Source organism: Canis lupus, chromosome X, assembly GCF_048164855.1.
Source record: "Canis lupus baileyi chromosome X, mCanLup2.hap1, whole genome shotgun sequence".
Taxonomy (NCBI): Eukaryota; Metazoa; Chordata; class Mammalia; order Carnivora; family Canidae; genus Canis; species Canis lupus.
The window spans coordinates 48378864-48403267 of NC_132876.1; the positions used below are offsets into that span (position 1 = coordinate 48378864).

At 40.8% G+C, this 24404-nt stretch overlaps 2 protein-coding genes across 8 annotated transcripts; both read left to right on the forward strand.

Annotated features, from left to right (window-relative positions):
• Positions 1-284: 284 nt before the first annotated feature.
• Positions 285-2468, forward strand: BEX5 (brain expressed X-linked 5). 2 transcript variants are annotated; one of them, XM_072815235.1, is made up of 3 exons: positions 285-469; positions 1538-1603; positions 1887-2468. In XM_072815235.1, the coding sequence occupies exon 3, from the start codon at positions 1915-1917 to the stop codon at positions 2251-2253; it is 339 nt and encodes a 112-aa protein (XP_072671336.1). In that variant the 5' UTR covers positions 285-469; positions 1538-1603; positions 1887-1914; the 3' UTR covers positions 2254-2468. The 2 variants fall into 2 exon arrangements, with proteins under 2 accessions (XP_072671336.1, XP_072671337.1); XM_072815236.1 differs by lacking the exon at positions 285-469 and adding an exon at positions 895-1021.
• An 18119-nt stretch (positions 2469-20587) lies between these two features.
• TCEAL6 (transcription elongation factor A like 6) lies at positions 20588-23352 on the forward strand. Of its 6 annotated transcripts, none has more exons than XM_072815194.1 (4): positions 20866-21064; positions 21604-21673; positions 21921-21990; positions 22485-23352. In XM_072815194.1, exon 4 carries the CDS (start codon positions 22512-22514, stop codon positions 23091-23093), a length of 582 nt encoding a protein of 193 aa, XP_072671295.1. In that variant the 5' UTR covers positions 20866-21064; positions 21604-21673; positions 21921-21990; positions 22485-22511; the 3' UTR covers positions 23094-23352. The 6 variants fall into 6 exon arrangements, with proteins under 6 accessions (XP_072671291.1, XP_072671295.1, XP_072671294.1 ...); XM_072815193.1 differs by having other exon boundaries at positions 20866-21052; XM_072815190.1 differs by lacking the exons at positions 20866-21064; positions 21921-21990 and adding an exon at positions 20588-20696.
• The last annotated feature ends 1052 nt before the right edge of the window (positions 23353-24404 follow it).

Consider the following 24404-nt stretch of genomic DNA (forward strand, 5'->3'; position numbering starts at 1 on the left):
TTAAGGGTAATTTTGGGTTTTATTTGCTGGGGAGTTGGACAGGAGAGAAGTGGGCAATTAAAGGTTTAAAAAAGAATTATTTCAAAGCTGCAGCAGAAATCAGGGGAAAGGCAAATATAAACTACAAAATATCATGATGCATTTGGTTTTAAAGACTTCTAAACAGGAAAAAAACATAGAGATGGGTTGTAGTGGGGAGAAGGCAGGGATGAAGAAAAAGGTGGCCCCGCCCACACTCCCGCCCCCACCCTCTTGCCGCAATGCAGGTGGGAACCATAATTGGGTATCTGAGCTCAGAGTGACGTGGCCCTTACGAGACCTGGAGCTGACGCGTGGGTTAGCGTCTCCTCCTAGTTGCAGTCTGGTTGTCCTTTGTGGCTGTGCGCCGGCACGCTATTGCCTTGAAGGCAGGCGAGCCTGTAGCACCGGGAAGGAGGAAGTCGTAGAAGCTGACCCTGATCGGTTGCAGGTTAGTGGGCGCTGACTGGGGTGGCAGAGGGCTAAGACCGGAGAGGGATTGGATTCTCTCGACCTTTTTACCCAATACCCATTTATATGGTGCAAGAAATGGACGGCTTGGTGGGAGGAGATCGAGAGGGGCCAAGAGTTGGAAATGGGTACCAGTTAGGATGTCCTAGGAGTGCAGATCTCTTGGGCGATCCGGCGTCTGGAAGGGAAGAGCCAGGGCAGGGGACAGCGAGGAAAAAGCCTGATGGTTGCAGGGCGACGGGACGGGGTTGCAACCATTGACCCTGGGGATGACGGACTCCGCCACGGGTCTAGGCCTCGGTTCCGGAATCGGTTCTCCACCTCCGTCCATTTTGGAGCGGGAAATGGTGGGCTGCGGCAAACGGGGGGGAGGGGGTGGAGATGATGGTTGCTGCAGAGGATATGGACAGGGATTAGGTCCGGGAAACACTTCCCTTCTGCGGAGGAGGCAATCGAGAGGAAGCTTTCTGACTCAGGGATCTGGTCGGGAGCAAGAAAGGTGTAAGCCTGGGCGCTGCCTGCGGACCCTGGGGTAAGCAAGACAAAGCGCTTAGACATCAGCGGGTCCAGGTTTGCAATACCCACGCTACCTCTTCGCTCTTCGTCCATTTTGATTCATAAAATGGTGGGCAGTGAAAGGAGGGTGAGTTCCAGAAAGTCTAATGGGCCCCAACTACATTGAAATTTTTTATAAATAAACCAGGTCACCATCCAGCAAGCTTTTTTGACTCCCCTGCCCAGCAAGTTGTCCATTTGCATTCAAGAAATGCTAATCAGGTGACGGGAGGGCTGAGGCGGAGGTAAAGGGGCCTAAAGAAGAGGTGAAACTGGTTGGAAATAATAATCTTTGATTACAATGCCTATTTCTGGAGGGCGGAGTAGTGCATTGCAGGACAGGAGAAGAAACCGTGATACAGGATGGAGGAAAAAGAGAAGGTGGCAACCTTTGATTAATGGATTCCTAAATCAGCAACAGAGCAGGTGCCCCCCAATACTGGTCCTTTAATCAAGTGAACAGTCCTGGCCATCGTCGCATTTTTGTCTGCAGGTCTCTGGGTCCGTTGGTGCAGCAGATTTCAAAGCAAAGAGAAAACGACTACTTCTGAGCCTGCAGGTAAGTGGCTGCTTGGGGTCCTCTGGTTTAGGGTTTATCGGGGATCATGACAGAATCTGGGAAACTCACTGCCCTTCCAGCCGGAGTTAAGTGCAAGAGGTGCAAGGAGTGGCCTAAGGAAAAATTGATGGGGAAAATGGTGAGCTTTGGAGCTGGGCTGGGTCTGGGGCGTCCCCTAGAGGGTGCACGAAGTTTCTCAGATGAGAGAAAACCTTTTCTGACAGAGCTCTGACTCCTGTTGTTACAAAGTATTACATCCTTTTTCTTGCTTTTTATCTCCTAGGAAGAGTAAGCAGGAAAAAAATCTCAACATGGAAAATGTCCCCCAGGAAAGCAAAGGAGAGGAGCAGGCTCCAATGCAGAATGAAGAAGCCCACCCTTTGGAAGGTGGTGAAGGCCAGGAGCCTGGAGAAAATATTAGAGCCGATTGGGCCCCGCCTGCCCATGATGTGAGAGAGGATATGCCCAATAGGCTTGTCAATAACCTTGACATGATAGATGGAGATGCAGATGATATGGAACGGTTCATGGAGGAGATGAGAGAGCTAAGGAGGAAAATTAGGGAGCTTCAGTTGAGGTACAGTTTGCGCATTCTTATAGGGGATCCCCCTCACCATGACCATCATGATGAGTTTTGCCTTATGCCTTGAATGCTGAGGTTAGTAATAATAAACTCCCTGCCTCCCAAAGTTGCATTTTCTTTATGTACCCTTTACTGTGAATCTGTGATGTTCTGTAATTTTTCTGATTGGAGAATTCATTTGACTTAGTCTGAAAGTTTTTCTGTCAGCGGGGGAGTTTCACCAACTTGCATGGAAAGATGTTTAGTACATAGTGTGAAGGTAATAAAGCAGTTTAAAAACCAGTCTATAAATACACTATCTCATTTAAAAGCATGCATAATATATGTGTGTGTATCAGAATGTTTCTTCTTTAACTTTTCTTGATTACTTATTTTTTCTCATTTTTCCAAAATGAATACATATGTATTATACATGTCAGGCAAAAAGTAAGAGGCAAAGAACTTGCCAATTGACTTATAAAGGGAATGGAGACAATCATTAAATGCTTCAGACACAATTTAAAGACACATGAATCTTCTATTACCTCTTATAATATAATCTCTTACTTGGAAGCACGAACCTGGTCATTATTACAGATATGTTTCTTTATAGTCAGCCTATTAATCTATGAATGAAGATAACATGCACACTCTCTAGGTGCTCTTCATATTTAGAGAAGGGCCCAAAAAGTATGTCTATCATCAAGTCTAAATGCCAAGTGGGTGACACCTTTTTTTTTAAGATTGTATTTGTTTGAGAGAGAGTACAAACGGGGAGGGGCAGAGGGACAAGTAAGTAGACTCCCTGCTGAACAAGGAGCCCAGCATGGGGCTCCACCCCTGGAGCCTTAGCTGGTCAGACACCTGACTGAGCCACCTAGGCACCCCTGGGTGACACCTTTCTATACTTAGGCTTCTGTGTCTCCCTTCTCTAGATAATGCCTTGACTGCTAAGCACTCTTTCCCCTTCTCCCTTCCTTTTGGCTCCCTGTGCTGGTCCCCACCACTACTGATGTGCTAGAGTACTAAAGGTGACAAAGACCTACTGATTTCTCTTGAACCATCAATGATCTGAATTCCCATTTTGCCCTTTCAGAAATGTGGAGAATGCCCTTCCTGCTTTGTAGTTATTCTTAATCCAAGCGAGTACTCCCCCAGTGCTGCTTAGGGATCCAAATAGCCCTTTTGTTTTTTCTCAGACTTTCTTCTTTATCCCCTTCCCCTAATAAAATCTGAGTGACATTCATTATAGTGTATTCAAAATTAAACTCTCTTTTCCATCCTCTGATGAATATGGCCTGTTTCCTTGGCTTTCCATTTTCTGTGGAGACCCTGCTACAGGTTTCACTCTGCACATACACAGGTGTGGGGGTGGCTTTATGTTTATACCATTCTAACCCCAGAATCCCCAGTAGTCTACTCACACTAACCTACATGAATCCAAAGGAGTTTCCCTCTGCCTTTGCTTTGATTTTTGCTGTACCCAATAAACCTATAATTACAGAACAATGGGAAACTGGCTGAGACTAGAGACCTAGTAAGTGGACCCTTGTCTTAGAGTATTTTCAATCACCCAGTCATCACTGGTCCCAAGTAGACTGTGCCTTTCTCATAGTAAATATATTATCCAATTTGTCCTGATACCCTCGATGCCTAGCATAGGAACTGGTAAGTTGTAGGGCACAACAATTATAGCTGAGTCAAGAGTCCTGCAATCTGGGCAATCTGGTTTGCCTCTGATCATTTATGGACAAGTAACTTCTTTTCCCTACAGAATGTAGTTTGCAATTGAAAAAACAATAGAGAAAGCATTATACAACAATTTCAACACATGGATTTAGTGTAATGTTTCATATGTCAGTGTTTATCAATGTGCTATATAGACTAACTGCATCATAATCACCTGAGGAACTGGGTAAAAATTCAGGCAACTAGGTTTTACTCCACATCACTAGATCTTACAAGTTCATCAGACATCTCTGGACTTAGATAAATTAAAGTGGAGACCCTCAGCTTTAGTTCAAGTTTGGGTACTCCCCTCCTCATATATATATGTGAAAGTATTTTTAAGTGCCTTAATTAACCTGTATATATCAGACTTTATTTTCCCATTAGACTGTGCTCTTTTTAAAGAGACAACTGTCGGGATCCCTGGGTGGCGCAGCGGTTTGGCGCCTGCCTTTGGCCCAGGGCGCGATCCTGGAGACCCGGGATCGAATCCCACGTCAGGCTCCCGGTGCATGGAGCCTGCTTCTCCCTCTGCCTGTGTCTCTGCCTCATTCTCTCTCTCTCTCTCTGTGACTATCACAAATAAATAAAAATAAAAAAAAAACAAAAAAAACTCTTTAAAAAAAAATAAAGAGACAACGGTCTTATTTTTATGTTCTCTTTAATGCATAGATTCTCAACCTTGGCAGCAGATTTGAATTACCTGAGATTTTAAAGTGGAGCTCAGGATCCATTCCCAACCAGTTGAATCAGACTCATTGGAAATGAGACCAAGGGATTGTTACATTAGAAAAACTCTCACAGTGATTCTGATGTACATGTAGAGTTAATCAACTGAGTATAATTTGTGACTAAAGTATCTATGGCTTATTTTCTCTGCACTACCTCTAATTGACTATGTGACCCTAAGCAATTAATTTCACTTATCTAGAATATAGATGTTGTGAAATACATTATCAAAGTGGAGGAATTCTACCCCAAAATCAACACATGAGATCCTTTTAAAATAGTATATGTGAGTGTACCTCCAAGTTTGCTAGTGTACCAAATGCTTCAGAATCACATGTGGAGCTTGTTTAAAATACAGAATCCTGGCCCTTCATGCAAGACCATTTTTTAGTAATGGTGCCTAGATAACTGCAATGTTAACAAACTCCCAGGTGATTTTGTTGAACACTAGAGTTTGACGGTTACCTGTGCTGTATACATTTTTATCTCAAGTGTTTTAAGGACAAACCAATAAAATAACTAAAAGGATATAGATAAATGTTAGTCTGAATTCAGGGAAAAGAGCATAAAGGAGAAGGCCTTCCTGAACATTAGAGAAATAGAGGATGAAACCATAAAGGGAAAGACTGATATATACTACATAAAAATACTAAATCTTATGCAAAATAAAACACTACTATAAATAAAAGCTAAAGGGGGACAGCCTGGGTGGCTCAGCGGTTTAGCACTGCCTTCAGCCCAGGGCCTGATCCTGGAGACCTGGGATCAAGTCCCACGTCAGGCTCCCTGCATGGAGCCTGCTTCTCCCTCTGCCTGTGTCTCTGCCTCTGTGTGTGTGTGTGTGTGTGTGTCTCATGAATAAATAAATAAAATCTTAAAGAAAAAGCTAAAGGGGAGGGTTCACATGTAAAAAGATGATTTCCTCAACTGAAGACTATGTAAAGCTTTTCTCTCATTCCAATGTGGGTAATAAATGAGTAAAAATCTCATTTCTCTTGCCAATTTAAAACCTTGGTTGTGAGAGTCGATGCTAGCCAATTTTTAAAAAAGATTTTATTTATTTATTCATGAGAGACACAGGGAGAGGGAGAGAGAGAGAGGCAGAGAGAGAAACAGGCTCCATGCAGGAAGCCTGATGTGGGAGGATCACACCCTGGCTGGAGGCGGCGCTAAACCACTGAGCCACCTGATGCTAGCCATTTTGAATTGATCCCATAACTAAGCAGTGTTTGTCTGCTTGTCTCAGGGGAAAGGTGGGAAGGTGAAAATAAGCATGAATACTCATTTGCCACAGAGCCTACCATTCACTATTAGTACTGGTTTCCTGTGGGTGCTGTAAACAAACAAACAAACAAAACTACCAAAATACAAATGTATTCTCTCAGAAGTCTGGAGGCCAGAAGTCATAAATTAATGTGCGGGCAGGGTGATGCTCCCACTGGAAGATTTTCAGAAGAATCCATTCATTACAGTGCAAGTGTTATCAACACGACAATAATCAAAATAGTGTGATATTGACATAATGATAGACATATAGGACAATGGGATAAAATAGACATCTCAGAAATAAACACACACTTGCATAGTCAAAAGAAAGATTGTCAACAAGTGTGCCAAGAACATTCAATGGGAAAAGGATATACTTTTCAACAACTGGTGGTGGGAACATTTTATAGTCATATGCAAAAGAATAAAGTTGGACCCTTAATTTACATTATATACAAAAATTATCTCAAAATGTGTCAAAAACCTAAACCTAGGAGCTAAAACCATAACTCTTAGAAGAAGAAGGCATGGGGAAAGTCTATACCACTATTGTATTTGGAAGCACTTAAATTCTTTCAGAAGCTCAAAGCTAAAGAGGAGTTTTGCCTCAGGATGAATCATACTTCCAGTGTCACTCAGACTTAATTTAGATAGATGAGACTTGGGGATGATGCTGGAATATGTTAAGACTTTGTGGGCTTCTGGAATGGGATAAATGTGTTTTATATTTTATGAGAAGGACATGAATATTGGGGGCCAGAGGGTGGATGTTATGTACTGAATTGTGACGACCCCCCCTCAAATTCATAGGTTGAAGCTTTAACCCTCAATGTGACTGTATATGGAGAGGGTCTTTAAGGGGGTAAATAGGGTTAAATAACATATTGAGGGTGGGGCTGTAATCAAATATGTCTTCCTGAGAAAAGGAAGAGACACCAAGAGTGTGTGTTCAAAAGAAAAGGACTATATAAAGATATAGCAAGAAGACAGCCATCTGCAAAAGAAAGGAAGAGGCCTCAAGAGAAACCAAAACTGCTGACAACTTGATCTTGGAATTTTAACCTCCAGAACTATGAGAAATTAATTTACATTAAGTCACCCAATCTGTGATATTTTGTTATGGCTGAATCAGAAGACCAGCACAGGATACAACACAAACTGGTGATTGACAGGGACTGGGTAAAGAGAGTAAAGGGGGGAAACTACTTGAGTAGGTAGTTTCACTTTGGGGTGATAGAAATGTTTTGGAAATAAATAGAAGTGGTGATTACACAACATTGTGAATGCACTAAATATCACTGAATTGTTTACTTTAAGATGGTTCATTTTTTATTGTAGGAAAATAAACAAAATGCAGTATCTACAGTTTAATTCTTGTTAAGTGCACAATTCAGTAGCATTAAGTACATTCACATTGTTATGGAATGATCACCACTATCCATTTCCAGCAATTTTTCATCATTTCAAACTGAAACTCTGTACCCATTAAATAATAACGTCCCATTCTCCATCCCCCACTGCCCCTGGTAACCAATATTCTACTTTATGTCTGTATAAATTTAACTCTTGTAGGTCTCCTATGTAAGAGGAATAATACAGAATTTGTCTTTTTGTGTCTGGTTTATTTAGCTTAGCATAATATTTTCAAGGTTCAACTGTGTTATAGTGTGTAGCAGAATTTTATTTCTTATTAAGGCTGAATCATATTTTATTGAATGTATAAACCACATATCATTTGTCCATTTATTTCTCAATAGACACAGGGGTTGCTTCTCCCTTATGACTATTGTGAATAATGTTGCTGTGAGCATGAGAGTACAAATATCTACTTAAGCCTCTGCTCTGCTCTCATTTATTTTGTGGATATACCCAGAAGTGGATTGCTGGAACATATGATAAGGATGTGTTTTGGGTGTTGTTGTTTTTTTTAGTAAAAACCATGTTGGAACCACTTTACTTTTCCATCACCAGTGTACAAGTGTTCCAGTTTTCCCCACATCTTCACTAACACACTGTTTTATGAGTTTTCTAAATAATAGCCATCCAAATGGGTGTGAAGTTGTATCTCACAGTTGTTTAGATTAGCATTTCTCTAATAATAGTGATGCTGAGCATCTTTTTACATGCTTTGGCCATTTGCATATCTTCTACAAAGAAATGTCTATTCAAGTTCTTGACCCATATTTTTGTTGGTTTATAGGAGTCATTTATATAGTCTCCTTTAATAGACATATGATTTGCAAATATTTTCCCTAATCCTATAGGTTGCCTTTTAGCTCTCTTGATAGTATTCTTTGATGCACAAAACATATTTTGATGAATTCCAATTGTGTTAGTTTGGCTTACTATAACAAAATGTAATAGACTTAAACAACAAATATTTTATTCTTGCAGTTCTGGAGACTGAGATGTCCGATATCAAGGTTCTGGAAAATTTAATGCCCAGAGAGAGCTCTCTTTCTGGTTTGTAGATGGCTACCTTCTTGCTATATCCTTACATGGTGGAAAGAGAGAGAAGTCTGGGTTCCAGGATGGCTCAGCAGTTTAGCACCGCCTTCAGCCCAGAGCCTGATCCTGGAGACCCTGGATTGTGTCCCATGTCAGGCTCCCTTCATGGAGCCTGCTTCTCCCTCTGCCTGTGTCTCTGCCTCTCTCTCTCTCTCTCTCTCTCTCTCTCTCTCTCTCTCTCCTCTCTGTGTCTCTCATGAATAAATAAATGAAATCTTTGAGAGAGAGAGAGAGAAGTCTGGTCTCTTCCTCTTTTTATATGAACAGTGATCCTATCATAGAGGCTTCACTCTCATGACCTCATTTAAATCTAATTGCATCGCAAAGATCCTATCCCCAAATACCATCACACTGGGGATTAGGGCTTCAACATATAAATCTTGGGAAGACACAAATATTCGATCCATAGTAGTCCACCCTTGGTCCCCCAATATTCATGTCCTTTTCATATGCAAAATACATTCATGCCTTCCCAACAGCCTTAAAAGTTTTAACTCATTCCAGCATAAACTCTAAAGTCAAAAGTCCAAAACCTTTTCTAAATATTATCTAAGTGAGATATGGGTGAGAATCTGGGTGTAATTCATCCTGAAGCAAAATTACTTTCCAACTATGAACCCTATGAAACCAAATAAGTTATGTACTTCTAGAATACAATGGTGGGGCAGGCATAAGATAGACATTTCCATTCTAAAGGAAGAAACAGGAAAGAAGAAAGGGCAATGTGTCCCAAGCAAGTCCAAAATCTAGCAAGGCAAATATCAGCTCTGATAGATGAGGAACAAATCCCCAGTGGCTGCCAGGTGGAAGCTGTGCTCCTTGGTTTTGGACAGTGCAGCCATCCATGGCTTTGATCAGAAACTGTTTAACCTATAGACACTGAGATGGTGGCCTTGATAATCCCTGAATCATCTTGATGGCCATTCTTCCCTTTCCATGAATAGTGCAAATTCACAGCAGAATAGGTTTATTATCATGTCCTGTAGAATCTTAAGAAATTTAAAAGCTCCCTCATTCTACTCCATCTTTGTCCTCTTCAGTTGGAATTGGCAGTGTTTCTGCTGCAGTGGCTGATTAGGTCTGTGGTTCACAACCATACTAATCTTATCAAATAATTGTTCCACCATACTCTTCGAACTTCCTTTCTTTCTTTTTCTTTTTCTTTTTCTTTCTTTTTCTTTCTTTCTTTTTTTTTTTTTTTTTTTTTTTGCAATTTGGGTGGGCCACAGGTATTCCAAATATTTAAGCTCTGGTTCTTTTAGCTTAACAATTCCTTCCTTCTTCAATCACTTCTCTCTTTTCACATTGTATGATAAGCAGTCAAGAGGTAGCAAGATGCTCCTCCAACACTTTTCCCAGAAATATCTTCAGCTAAAAATTCATTTTTGTTGCTTGCAATTCCTACCTTCTACAAAACGCCAGAATATGAACAAAATTCAGCCAAGTTATTTGTCACCTCATAATAAGGATTGCCTTTTCTACATTGTCCAATAATATGTTCTTCATTCTGAGACTTCACAGAATGGCCTTTACCATCCATATTATTACCGACATTCTATGTATGATTATTTATGTATTATTCTCTAAGAAGATGAACACTTTATTTCCAGCACTCTTCTTTCCTTTCTGAGCCCTCACCACAATCAAGTTTAACAATCCTTTCAAGGCAACATTGGCTCTTTCTAGCATGCTTCAATATGTGAATTTTGGTGGGACACAGTCACTCCACAGCACCAATTTATTTTATTTTTCTCTTGTTGCCTACACTTTGGGTATCATATTGAAGAAATCATTGCCATATCCAGTGACATGAAATTTTCCCTACCTTTTTCTTCCAGGATTTTCAGTTTTAGTTCATATGTTGAAATTTTTGATCCATTTGAGTTAACTTTTTATAAGTGGTATAAGGTAAGTGCCCAACTTCATTTCTTTGGTTATGGATCGCCAGTTTTCCCAGTACTATGTATTGAAAAGACAGTCTTCTCCTTCCCCATTGAATAGAAAATAATTGGAATGAGAAATCCATTAAAGTATCTCAATGACGGACTTGAGCAGTCTGAAGAAGGAATTAGTAAACTTAAAAATAGGTAAATAAAAACTTCAAGTCTGAAAAATGAAACAAATTAAAATTAATGAGAGTATATATGAGTTAGGGACAGATAGGGTGAGGCAGGGAAAGATAAGGGAAAGGCCCAGAGCCAGGCTCCAATAATCTCCGGGCTTCCATAAATCCCAAGGACACTGAGATGCAACAAAAACAGAGATAAGGCAACAGAAACAGAGATAAGGCAGTAAATCTGGCCCCCAACTCCAAAATGCTAGGGAGTATCTTTCTTTGATGTCTATCAAGTAGTTACTGAGACTCAAAACAGTCATATGTCATTCACTCAAGACAGCACAATAAATCTCAAGGCCATCAACTCCCTAGTCAGGTTTTCTATAAAAGGCCAGCCAAAAAAACCTTCAGTAAAAAAAAAAGAGGCGGGCTCATAAAAAAAAAAAAAAAAAAAAAAAAACCTTCAGTGGCAATCCTGTCAGGTCCCCTCCTCACTTTTGGGAGCTTGCTCTGTATCTTTGCTTGATAAACTTCTATCACTTTACTCACCCTCCTTTGTCCACAAGATTCATTCTTCGACTCTGTGAGACAAGAACCAAGCTCTCATACATCATATAGAGATACTGAACATCGGGACACCATCAAGTATATCAACACAGACATAAGATGAATCACAGAAAGAGAAGAGAAAAAGAAAGCAACAAGGAAATACATTTGAAAATACAATAACCAAAACTTCTCAAATTTGATGAAAAACAATCATCTATAGCAGTCTTATAATAAGAAATCATGAAGATCAGAAAATAGTAGGAATTCATCTTCAGAATGCAGGAAAAAAATGAGTATTAACCAAGATTTCTTAATCAACAAATTTTCCTTTAAAAATTAAATATTAATTAAGACATTCTCAGATAACAAATACTGAGATAATTTTTAAACAGTTTCACTGTTCTATAAGAAATATTAAGGTTGAAATCAAAGGACACTAGACGGTAACTTGAATCCACACTAAGAAATAAAGACCACTGGCAAGGTAAGTTAATGGGTAAATATGAAAGACAAAATGGTTGACTAAATAATGGCCTCTGAAAAGATATTCATATTGAAACCCTGTAACCTATAAATATTACCTTATATGGCAAAAACAGACTTTGATTGTGTGATTTTGTTAAGGATCTCAAGATGGAGAGATTATACTGGATTTTCTGGGTGGGGTCCAAATACAATCACAAGTGCTCTTATAAGGGAAAGACAGAAGGAAATTTTATATTGAAGAGGAAAAAAGTAATGTGATGATGCAAGCAGAAACATTTGAATATGCTACATTGATAACTTTGGAGATGGAGGAAGTGGACATAATCAAGAAATGCAGCTCTAGAAGCTGGAAAAGGCAGGAAATGGGTGAGCCCCTAAACTTTCCAGAGGCAGTATTGCCCTTGGTTAAACCTCATAAAATCATTTCAAATTTATGAACTCCAGCATTGTTAGAAAATAAACTTCTGTTGTTTAAGCCCTGAAGTTTGTGTTACTTTGTTACAGCAGCAATAAAATATTATTTTTTGTATATTTTTTGTATTGAACTTCGACTTGCCAACATATAGTATAACATTCAAGGCTCATCCCATCAAGTGCTCCCCTCAGTGCCTGCCACCCAGTCACCCCATACCCCTGCCCAATTCCCCTTCCACTACCCCCTGTTTGTTTCCCAGAGTTAGGAGTCCCTCATGTTTTGTCACCCTCTCCAATTTCCCCACTCAATATCCCTCCTTTCCCCTCTTATCCCTTTCACTATTTTTATATTCCCCATATGAGTGAAACCATATGATGATTGTCCTTCTCCGATTGACATACTTCACTCAGCATAATACTCTCCAGTTCCATCCACGTCGAAGCAAATGGTGGGTATTCATCATTTCTAAAAGCTGAGTAATATTCAATTGTATATATATACCACATCTTCTTTATCCATTCTTCTTGTGATGGACACCGAGGCTCCTTCCACAGTTTGGCTATTGTGAACACTGCTGCTATAAACATTGGGGTGCCGGTGTCCTGCGTTTCACTGCATCTGTATCTTTGGGGTAAATCCCCAGCAGTGCAATTGCTGGGGGTAGGGTAGCTCTATTTTTAACTCTATGAGGAAACTTCACACAGTATTCCAGAGTGGCTGTACCAGTTCACATTCCCACCAACAGTGCAAGAGGGTTCCTTCCCCTTTCTCCATATCCTCTCCAACATTTGTCGTTTCCTGTCTTTAATTTTCGCCACTCCCACTGGTGTGAGGTGGTATCTCTGTGGTTTTTTTTTTTTTTTTTTTTTTTTTTTATTTATGATAGTCATAGTCACAGAGAGAGAGAGAGAGAGAGAGGCAGAGACACAGGCAGAGGGAGAAGCAGGCTCCATGCACCGGGAGCCCGACGTGGGACTCGATCCCGGGTCTCCAGGATCGCGCCCTGGGCCAAAGGCAGGCGCCAAACCGCTGCGCCACCCAGGGATCCCCTCTCTGTGGTTTTGATTTGCATTTCCCTGATGGCAAGTGATGCAAAGCATTTTCTCAGGTGCTTGTTGGCCATGTCTATGTCTTCTTTGGTGAAATTTCTGTTCATGCCTTTTGCCCATTTCATGATTGGATTGTTTTTTCTTTGCTGCTGAGTTTAATAAGTTCTTTATAGATCTTGCATACTAGCCCTTTATCTGATAGGTCATTTGCAAATATCTTCTCCCATTCTGTAGGTTGTCTTTTACTTTTGTTGACTGTTTCTTTTGCTGTGCAGAAGCTTTTGATCTTGATGAAGTCCCAATACTTCATTTTTGCTTTTGTTTCTTCCCTTCATAGATGTATCCTGCAAGAAGTTGCTGTGGCCAAGTTCACAAAGGGTGTTGTCCAGGTTCTCCTCTAGGATTTGATGGATTCTTGTCTCACATTTAGATCTTCCATCCATTTTGAGTTTATCTTTGTGTATGGTATAAGAGAATGGTCTACTTTCATTCTTCTGCATGTGGCTGTGCAATGTTCCCAGCACCATTTATTGAAGATACTTTTTTTTCCCCAGTGGATAGTCTTTCTTGCTTTGTCAAATATTAATTAACCATAGAGTTGAGGGCCCATTTCTGGGTTCTCTATTCTGTTCCATTGATCTATGTGTCTGTTTCTATGTCAGTACCACACTGTCTTGATGATCACAGCTTTGTAGTACAACCTGAAATACGGTATTGTGAGGCCCCTGGCTCTGGTTTTCTTTTTCAATATTCCTCTGGCTATTCAGGGTCTTTTTTGATTCCACACAAATGTTAAGATGATTTGTTCCAACTCTCTAAAGAAAGTCCATGGTATTTTGATAGGGATTGCATTGAATGTGTAAATTGCCCTGGGTAGCATTGACATTGTCATAATATTAATTCTTCCAATACATGACCATGGAATATTTTTCCATCTCTTTGTGTCTTCCTCATTTTCTTTCAGATGTGTTCTATAGTTTTTAGGGTATAGATCCTTTACATCTTTGGTTAGATTTATTACTGGGTATCTTATGCTTTTGGGTGCAATTGTAAATAAGATTGGCTCCTTAATTTCTCTTTCTTCAGTCTCATTGTTACTGTATATAAATGCCACTGATTTCTGGCCATTGATTTTATATCCTGCCACATTGCAGAATTGCTGTATGAGTTCTAGCAATCTTGGGGAGTAGTCTTTTGGGTTTCTATGTACAGTATCATGTCATCTCTGAAGAGGAAGAGTTTGACTTCTTCTTTGCCAATTTGAATGCCTTTTATTTCTTTTTGTTGCCTGATTGCTGAGGCTAGGACTTCTAGTACTATGTTGAATAGCAGGGGTGAGAGTGGACATCCCTGTCGTGTTCCTGATCTTAGGTGAAAGGTTCTCAGTTTTCCCCCATTGAGAATGATATTTGCTGTGGTCTTTTCATAGATGGCTTTTAAGATGCTGAGGAATGTTCCCTCTATCCTTACACTCTGAAGAGTTTTGATCAGGAATGGATGCTGTATTTTGTCAAATGCTTTCTCTGTATCTATAGAGCGGATCGTATGATTCTTGTTTTTTCTCTTGTTGATTGATATATCACGTTGTTTTATGAATGTTGAACCAGTCTTGCATCCTGGGGATAAATCCCACTTGATAATGGTGAATACCAAAGAAAAAAGAGCTTTAAATGATACACGGGACCAGATGGATTTCACAGATATTTACAAAACTTTACATCTGAATGCAACTGGATACATATTCTTCTGAAGTGCACATGGAACTTTCTCCAGAATAGACCACATACTGGGTCATAAATCAGGTCTCATCTGATGCCAAAAGATTGGGATTTTCCCCTGCATGTTTTCAGACCATATTGCTTTGAAACTAGAACTAAATCAAAAGAAGAAATTTGGAAGAAACTTAAACACTTGGAGGTTAAAGAGCCTCCTGCTAAAAGATGAATGGATCAACCAGGAAATTAGAGAAGAATTAAAAAGATTCATGAAAACTAATGAAAATGAAGACACAACCATTCAAAATCTTTGAGATACAGCAAAAGCAGTCCTAAGAGGGAAATACATCGCAATATAAGCATCCCTCAAAAAATTGGAAAAACTCAAATACACAAGCTAAACTTGCACCCAAAGGAACTGGATAAATAACAGCAAATAAAACCTACACCAAGCAGAAGAAGACAGATAATAAGGATTCGAGCAGAACTCAATGAAATAGAGACCAGAAGAACTGTAGAACAGATCAACAAAACCAGGAGTTGGTTCTTTGAAAGAATTAATAAGATAGATTACCATTAGCTAGCCTTATTAAGAAGAGAAAATACTGAATACTCAATACTTAATACTTAATACTCAAATTAATAAAATCATAGATGAAAGAGGAGATATCATAACCAATACCAAGGAAATACAAAGGATTTTAAAAACGTATTATGATCAGCTATATGCCAATACATTAGGCAATTTAGAAGAAATGGATGTTTTTCTGGAAAGTAATAAAAATATTAATATAGACAATATAAATGTATGTTTGTGACTCTTCCCTATTTGATTTAAAAGAAAACTGCATAAAACAATAATTATAAAACAGTATTTATGGGTATACAATAGCTTAAATGTGTAGTTTCTATGACATTAATAGCACAAAGGAGGAAGGAGGGAATGGAGATAGAACAAACTTTTTAATAGTATTGAAATTAAGTTAAGAATTGAGAAAATGTGATTGTTTTAAGATGTTAATTTTAATCCATAGGGCAACCACTAAGAAAATAATTTCTTAAATCTTCTAAAAACAACAGAGAATTAAAATGGCATACTAAAAATGTATTTTAGGGAATACCTGGGTGGCTCAGCAATTGAGTGTCTGCCTTCGGCTCAGGGCATAGTTCTGGAGTTCTGGGATGAAATGCCACATCTGGCTCCCTGCAGGGAGCCTGCTTCTCCCTCTGCCTATGGCTCTGCCTCTTATCTGTGTCTCTCATGAATAAATAAATAAATAAATAAATAAATAAATAAATCTTTTAAAAATAATAAAATAAAATAAATAAAAATGTACTTTAAAAAGAATGCAATAGTGGAGAAATAAAGGAGCAAAAAAGACAGACATATAGAAAACAAATAGCAAGATGGCAGGTGTAAATCATAACTTACCCATGATTCCATTAAATGCAAATTGATTAAACACTCCACTCAAAGGGCAGAAATTGGCAAAATGAGGCAAAAAAATGCATAATCCAACTTCATACTATCTACAAGAAAAACACTTTAGATTCAAAGAAATAAATAGAATGAAAGTAAAAGGAATAAAATATATATACCATGTAAAAGGCAATGAAAAGAGAAGTGGCTATTTTAACATCAGGCAAAATAGCCTTTAAGACAAAAAATGCTATTGGAGAACAAGAAAGATATTTCATAATAACAAATTCAATCTATCAGGAATATATTAAAGCATATATAAGACATATATAAACATATATAAACGTCAAAATACATGAAGCAAAAACTGCCAGAAAAGAAAAAAAGGGAAAACAGACAATTTGATGATAGTAACTGGGGACTTCAAATGACATTTTAAAAACTGGATGGAGCAAGTAGGAAGAATATCAGTAAGAAAACAAGACAGTTGAATAAAACTACAAACCAACTAGCATAACAGACATCTCTAAAATACACCTAACAACATCAAAATACACATTCTTGTCAAGCATCTGTGGAACTTTCTATTAGATAGACCACATAGGAGGCCATAATAAAATACCACATAAATTTAAAAGGATTGAAATCATACAAATACAATTCTCTGAGAATAATAATAGAATTAAGTTAGCAATCAAAAACATACGGAAACCTGTAAAACCTACTAACATGTAGAAATTGAATAGTATATTTACATTTAGTCAGAACAAATCATGAGAGAAATCAGAAACTACTTTGAGATGAATAAAAATGAAAACACAACATACTGCAACTTATGGGATATAGGTAGAAGGGAAGAAACTTAGAGGGAAACTTACAGATGTTTATTTTTTATATTTTATTTTTTATATTTTATTTAGACATTCATGAGAGACACAGAGAGACAGAGGCAGAGACAGAGGCAGAGGGAGAAGCAGGCTCCATGCAGGGAGCCCAATGTGGGACTCTATCCCAGGACCTCAGGATCATGACCTGAGCTGAAGGTAGACGCTCAACCGCTAAGCCACCCAGGTGTCCTAGGAAATGGTTATATTAAAAATATGAAAATCTCAAATCAATAATTTAAACTCTTACCTTAAATCGCTAGAAAAAATCAGCTTAAAACCAAAGAAGTCATAAGGAAGGAAACAGTAAAGAGTAGAGTCAAAATAAATGAAATAAAGAATATTAAAACAATAGAGAACATCACTAAAACCAAAAGTTGCTTTGAAAATAGAAGAAAAAAACTGACTAGATCAGTTATAGCTAGACCTACCAAGAAAAAAAGGATAAGGATTCAAATTATTAAAGTCAGAATGAAAGAAGGGACATGACTCTTAACTCTAAAAGTTTACAAAGAATTATACAGTAATACTATGAACAGCTGTATGATAATAAGTAAGACAAGAAAGATCAAAGGGAAAAATTCCAATAAAGACACAAACTACCAACACTGACAAATAGGAATAGAAAGAAAAGTAACCTTACTGAAAATGGCAATGGAATTATGAGCCTTGACTCCAAAAGCAACAAACAAGCTGGGAAAAAGTATCAGAATCAACTTTTGTAGAACTATGGAGTCTAGTAAAATAAAAAGTGTAACAACCAGGAGGAAATTTGGTGAAAAAGGAGGTTGCTGCTTTGTGGTAAGAAATTTTAAATCATCTGCCTATCACCTGCCATGGTCAGCAATCTGTCCTTGACAGCTTGTTATCCTGATTTACATTGCTAGTGCCAGAGGGAAGAATAGACATCCTATTTTTTTAGAATTGTGGTTGTGGGTCTTAGTCTACCTGGCAGTTCCCTTAAAGATGAGCACAAAAACTTCCCTTTGTCATATGAGACAGAGCATTCCTTGGATTGGAACTGGGGCAGCTTCCTGGGTGACTTTTGCCAAAAACATTTAAAGTCATGGGTATTGCCCACAACAGCCTGGGGCAAAGAACATTTGGGATAAGCAATAGACAGATTGATAAGTCTTAGTATGAGTAGTTGGGGAAAAGAACTACATGAAGGAACAAGCAAGCACTTTTAAAAACTCACATATCCCAAGGAATCAAATAGTATATGTCCATACCTAAGATTCAACTCATGTTCAGAAAAGGCCAGAGAAGACCCTAAACATTCACCTTGGGCTGGCCTTAAGGTTCTGCAGAAGCAGAAAGTAAAGCATTAAAAATACTTCAACTCAGAGCTTATCTGCAAAGATAGGGAAATTCTTTTCCTTCTGTTAGCTCTACACATTTAAAATAACTTTGTCCAAATACCAGTTGATTACTTAGCTAATCAGGCACAGACTTCAGTGGACACACATGATAAAGAATACAGAATTTACAAAAATATTTTTATTTATCTTAAAGATTTTATTTATTTATTCATGAGAGACACAGAAGGAGGGTCAGAGACATAGGCAGAGGGAGAAGCAGGCTCCTTGCAAGGGGCCCGATGTGAGATTCAATCCTGGACCCCGGGATCACACTCTGAGCCAAAGGTAGACACTCAACCGCTGAGTCATCCAGATGTCCCCAAAAATATTTTTAAAAGTCACTAAACAAAGAAACAATCCACAACAAAGAAACAAACCCTGGAAAGTGGGAGGATCTAATTTACAGAGTTGACATTTTCCAATATACAAAACATCCAGATTCCAATACAAATTGTAAGGCAGTCTACGGCCATACCACCCTGAACGCGCCCGATCTCATCTGATCTCGGAAGCTAAGCAGGGTTGGGCCTGGTTAGTACTTGGATGGGAGACAAATTGTAAGGCATATGAAGAAACAAGAAAGTATGATCTATTTGTAGGAAAGAAAAATTATTAGACTGAATATAAGAAGGTTCATGTGTTGAACAAACTAGGTAAAATTTTGAATCAACTGTCTGAAATATGCTCCAAGGAAAAACGGAAAAGAGCTAAAAAGCTAAAGGAAACCTTGGACAAAGAACTAAGGAAATGAGGAAAAAATGCCCTAGCAAATATAAACTATTAGCAGAGAAATAGAATATATAGATAAAAATTATTAAAAGGAAACCAAATAGAAATTCTGGAGCTGAAAATAACTGAAATGAAAAGCTCACTAGAGAGGCTTGGCAGCATATTTGAGCTGGTAGAAGAAAGAATCAGTTAGCCTGAAGATAGATCAGTTGAGATTATCCAGTTTGAGAAGCAAAAAAGTAAAAAGGATGAAGAATTAACAAAGAACCAGGAGACACAATGAAGCATACTTAACAAATGTGTGATAAGAATCCCAGAAAGAAAAGCAAAACAGGAATAAAGAATTTTTGAACAAATAAAAGCTAAAAATTACTCATTAGGGGACACCCAATCTATGTATCCAAGAAGTTCAGTTAACTCCAATCAGGATAAACATGATCCAAATCATGACACATTATAGTCACATTGTCAAAACAAAATATATGGTATTACACTGTAGCAACTATAGTTTTGGCAATTTTCTAGTTTTTGAGTTCAGTGGTGGTGTCACAGTATGAAAGAGGGAAGGGGGGGTCCCTGGGTGGCGCAGCGGTTTGGCGCCTGCCTTTGGCCCAGGGCGCGATCCTGGAGACCCGGGATCGAATCCCACATCAGGCTCCCGGTGCATGGAGCCTGCTTCTCCCTCTGCCTATGTCTCTGCCTCTCTCTCTCTCTCTGTGTGACTATCATAAATAATAGGAAAAAAAAATGAAAGAGGGAAGGGAAAAAATAAAGGGAAGGAAAGGAAAGAGGGACAAAGGGTTAATGGTAAGACTAAGTTGTAGACCAAGAATTATGATAAATTTGTTCATCAGTTATCCATTAAAAATAATTTATTTATTTTGTTTTAAAAATATTTTATTTATTTGAGAGAGTGAACAAAAGACAAAGTACCAGCTAGGTAAGGGGAAGAGGGAGAAGTAGACTCCCCGCTGAGCAGTGATCCTCCCCACCACCCCACCACCCCGCATGGGGAGCTCCATCCTAGGACTCTAGGATCATGACCCCAACTCAAGGCAAACACTTAACCCACTGAGCCACTCAAGTGTCCCTTAAAAAACATTTTAATGCTTTCTTTTTTTAGCCATCTGATATTCTGCATGAGAACAGGTCAAATATTGGAGTGCAAGTTTCAAGTGTGAAGAAAAGTAAACAGAGAAGGTGAGAAGGAAGTTGCTGAAAGAAGGTTGGGGTATATGGATTTTGAGTTGCTTCAAGGGCATTCAAGTAGTGGTATCCAATAGACAGTTGACAAAGAGGGTCTGGGGCTAAGGGGAAGAAATAGCCTGGAGATGGAGATTTGAGAATTATCGGTGTTTAGAGGGAAATGAACAGAAGGCACTCAGGGAGAGCGAACTTGAGGATTGAGGAGAGAGGAGGCCCAGGAACACAGCTACTCAAGGTGGCAGCGCCGCTTCCTGGCCGGCACTACTACCTGGGCTCTGGAGTCAGGCAGAACGGGTCTTGAAAGCTGCTTGTGGTACACAGTTGCTGAGCACTCCCGGCAAAGTCGGGTACCCTCCCTGTGATCAGCAGTCGCACCTGGCAATGACGTGCATCTCAGAGGGATGCTGTACGAGGACCTGCGATGCGCCAGGTAAAGCACTTGCAGTTGGGAAGACTCCCCGCTCCTGCTGTCTGTGACTCCCCCTTGGCCATCCCCTCCCCCACCGTCTTTTTCTGACTGGTCCCTTGGGGATGGGGCTGAGGAGGCGGGGCGGGGGGGGGGGACAGAGCTCGGGTGACGCGGGGCTCACGTGACTGGCCGGGCGCCGACGTGGGCCGCAGCCCGGGCGCCCGCCCGCTCGCCCGCCTACCCTGCGGTCCCGTCCCTGCGCTGTCGGTTTCCGTCACCCGCACGGAACCAGCTACCTGAGCTGCCCGGGCGGCTGACGAGGGGCGAGCGGGCTTCGGCGAGCCCGAGGAGGCGCAGGTCTGCCCGGGGCCCCGCAGGTCAGTGTGAAGGTGGGCGCTGCGGGCAACCCTGAGCAAGGGTGGAGGTGGATGGGAGTAGGAACCGGGAGCAGCACGGAGCAGGAAGGGGTCCGGGAGGTTGGTGAGGATGGGGGGCGCAGCGCAGATGTGGGCAGGTGGGGAGGAGCACCCCATAGCAGGCCCCGCTGCTGCCTCCTCCATGCCCCTCCTCTGCGCCCTTCACCCGTTTTTGGACCTGAAATTGAGGGGGGGGGGCGCCCCGCAGTGCGACAGTGAAATGTAGACATATTCTAGAAATAACCCCTTCTCACACTCTGTACCTAAAAGGAAATACTGACCTCAGTGGAAAGGGGGTGGGCTGGGCGGCTTGCTTGCAGAGGAGGGGGACACAGCGACCCAAACAGTTCTGAAAGCATCCTGGTCTGGACCTGAGGCATGAAAAGTAATGGCGGCTGGGATGCGGGGGAGGTAGGAGAGGGAAATGTTGCATGAGGAGAGCCCAGATTCAGGGAAGAAACCTCAGTCGGTTGAGTGCACAGGCCCTGCCCCTGTCTTCCGTCTGTCTGCAGGTCTGTGTGTCTGTCCCCAGCACTCTGCAAGGCTAGAAAAGGAAGAGGAACCTGTCCAGAATCCCTGCAGGTGAGTGAAAGGGGGAAGAGGCTCTGAGCAGGGATGTTAGTGGGGAGAGTGTAGAGGGCAGAATTTTAGGCCCCCACTTATCATCCCCCCACCACAAATATTGCATACACTTGCCAGGGAAATGGTTGGGAGGAATGGTGGGGTAAATGGTGTGCAGAAGACACTTGGAGGGTTGGGATTCAGAAAAGGGACCCAAGCCTTTGTGCATCCACTGAATGCCCAGCCCCTATCTCCTGTCTGTTTGCAGTTCTTAGTGTTTGTTCCCAATTCTCTACAACACTAGAAAAGGAAGCGTTACCTGTCTTGAATTCCTGCAGGTCAGTGAAATAAGAGGGTCTCTGGGCAGGAACCCAGAGCAGTGGGGAGGGAGTGTGGAGGGTACAGCATGGGCAGAATTTGGAGTCTCATTACTTGCAAGGCTAGAAAAGTAGGAGGAACCTGTCCAGAATCCCTGCAGGTGAGCAAAAGGGAGGAAGGGCACTGGACAGGAACGGTGTGGGGAGGGTGTAGAGGGCACACCGAATGCAGAATTTGAGGTCCCCACTGCCCATCCTCCATACCACGCTGAAGGATAGTACAGAAGGTGGTAGGGCCTGCCAGGGAAATGGTTGGCTCTCACATGTTGGAGGAATTGTAGGGTAAAAGGTGGGTAGAAAACACACTTGGAGGGCTTGGCCAGGTCAAGAGAACCCAGCCAAGGGGAAGGATGCCAGTACTATCAGCACCTGCATTCCACCTCCAAGCCCTCAGTCTCCCTTGTCTCCTTTGTCTTCTCTTCCCTCTCCTACCCCACCACACCCCACCCCCTAAGACAAGGAAAAGAAGGGGAAATCTCAACATGGAAAAACTCTACAATGAAAATGAAAGAAAGCTGGAAATCAAGGGACAGCCAGAAGATGAAGTAGAGCCTGAAGATGAAGGAAAATCAGATGAGGAAGAAAAGCTGGAAGAGGAAGGGAAGCCAGGGCATGAGGGAAAGCTCCAGAATCAGGGACAGCCAGATGATGAGGGAAAGCAAGAAAAGCAGGGCAAGTCTGAAAATGAGGGAAAACCACACGGTGAGGGCAAGCCAGGATCCCAGGCAAAGCCTGAGGGTGAGCCACGGGCTGCCGAAAAGCGCCCAGCTGAAGATTATGTGCCGAGGAAAGCAAAAAGAAAAACGGACAGGGGGACGGACGACTCCAAGGACTATCAGGAGGACTTACAGGAAAGGCACTTGGGAAGTGAGGAGATGATGAGAGAATGTGAAGATATTTCAAGGGCTCAGGAAGAGTTAAGGAAAAAACAGAAAATGGGTGGTTTTCATTGGATGCAAAGAGATGCACAGGATCCATTTGCCCCAAGGGGGCAACGAGGTGTCAGGGGGGTGAGGGGCGGAGGTAGAGGCCAAAGGGGTTTACATGATATCCCATATCTTTAATGCCTTTGGTCTTTAATTCTAACTTCTCTAATGAGAATATTGCTGACCCTGCTTTCCCTGGCAGGCATTTGCCAGGCTATGTGCTTTATAACCTTAAGCTGAAATTTTGTTTTAGGTGTCACTCTTATTACCAGAAGCCTTTTGATCCAACTATTATGCTCTCTGCCTTTCAGTAGGTAATTTTTATCCATGTGCATGGAAGAGGTGTTCATGGTACATTGCAAAATAACAATAAAATAAAACCATTTTTAGAACCTCATATGCAGTACCAGCCCATTTTTGTAAAAATATGTTTGCATAATGCATTTGTGCACTGACAGAACTCTGAAAGTATGTTATACTAAAAAGTAAGCAATTATTTTTCCCATATGGTAGCCAAAAATAGCTCTCACCCATACTCAAAAATGAGTTCAATCACCTCATGGTAGGTACTTTTGTGCCATTCCTCTGCAGGTGTGCCCATCCCCATGTCTTCCCCAGTTGTATCCATGCCAGTGAGCACTGCTGCTCCTTCTGAGTCCTGTACTGTCCTATGGCTCCCACCATGGTGTGATTCTTTTTTTTTTTTTGGTTACTCATCTCTTTTCCCTAAAGGATCTATTAATTATGTCTGTCATAATTTAAAAATAACTAAAATCAGAAAACAATATATGGCAAATGATTGAACTGTTCAGTGAGTTTAAGAAGGCAGTGAAGACACTTAAAAAAATTCCTGTTGTCAGAATGTACAATAATAGGTAAAACTCACATTTTCTGGGACTAATAAAGGAATCAACCTGACAGTTATAACAGACCCACTGTTATAAGGGTCAATGTTGTCATCTGTGAAATGGGGATATTACTTGTCTCATGGGCCTGCCAAGTGGATCAAATGAGGTACTGAGTATGTGAAGTGTGTTGTAACCCAGCCTCTTATGTATTAACCAGATACTTATGTGTGTGTGGAGAGGGTGGTGGTGGTGGCTCCCACAACATTGCCATGCAGCAGCACATAGCTGGATGGAATCAGACACGGAGCAAGCCTGAAGGAGGTCCCACCTATGCCCACTAACAAGTCTAGGCAGCTAGAAGATGAATGCCATTGTCTCCTGGATACTTCTATATCTGCTGGGCACTGTGCCCTTTCTCCTGAGTTCTGTACCCATTACTGATAGAGTCTCATGAGCTGGAGGCCTTAAGGTGCCAAAGCCCTATCAATTTCTCTAGAGCCAATGTCCACCCACCCTTGACACTTATAGAAGTGTGAATAAATCTCTTTCCCCACTTGAGTTACAGTTATTCAGTTATCTGTGAGTATCCCGCTAGTGCTAC

Coding starts and splice junctions, on each gene's coding strand:
- BEX5 (XM_072815235.1), top strand. CDS start 1,915: ATGGAAAATGTCCCCCAGGAAAGCAAAGGAGAGGAGCAGGCTCCAATG.
- TCEAL6 (XM_072815190.1), top strand. CDS start 20,668: ATGCTGTACGAGGACCTGCGATGCGCCAG. Junction 20,697..21,603: donor GAGGACCTGCGATGCGCCAG/GTAAAGCACTTG, acceptor GTCTGTCTGCAG/GTCTGTGTGTCTGTCCCCAG. Junction 21,674..22,484: donor CCTGTCCAGAATCCCTGCAG/GTGAGTGAAAGG, acceptor CCACCCCCTAAG/ACAAGGAAAAGAAGGGGAAA.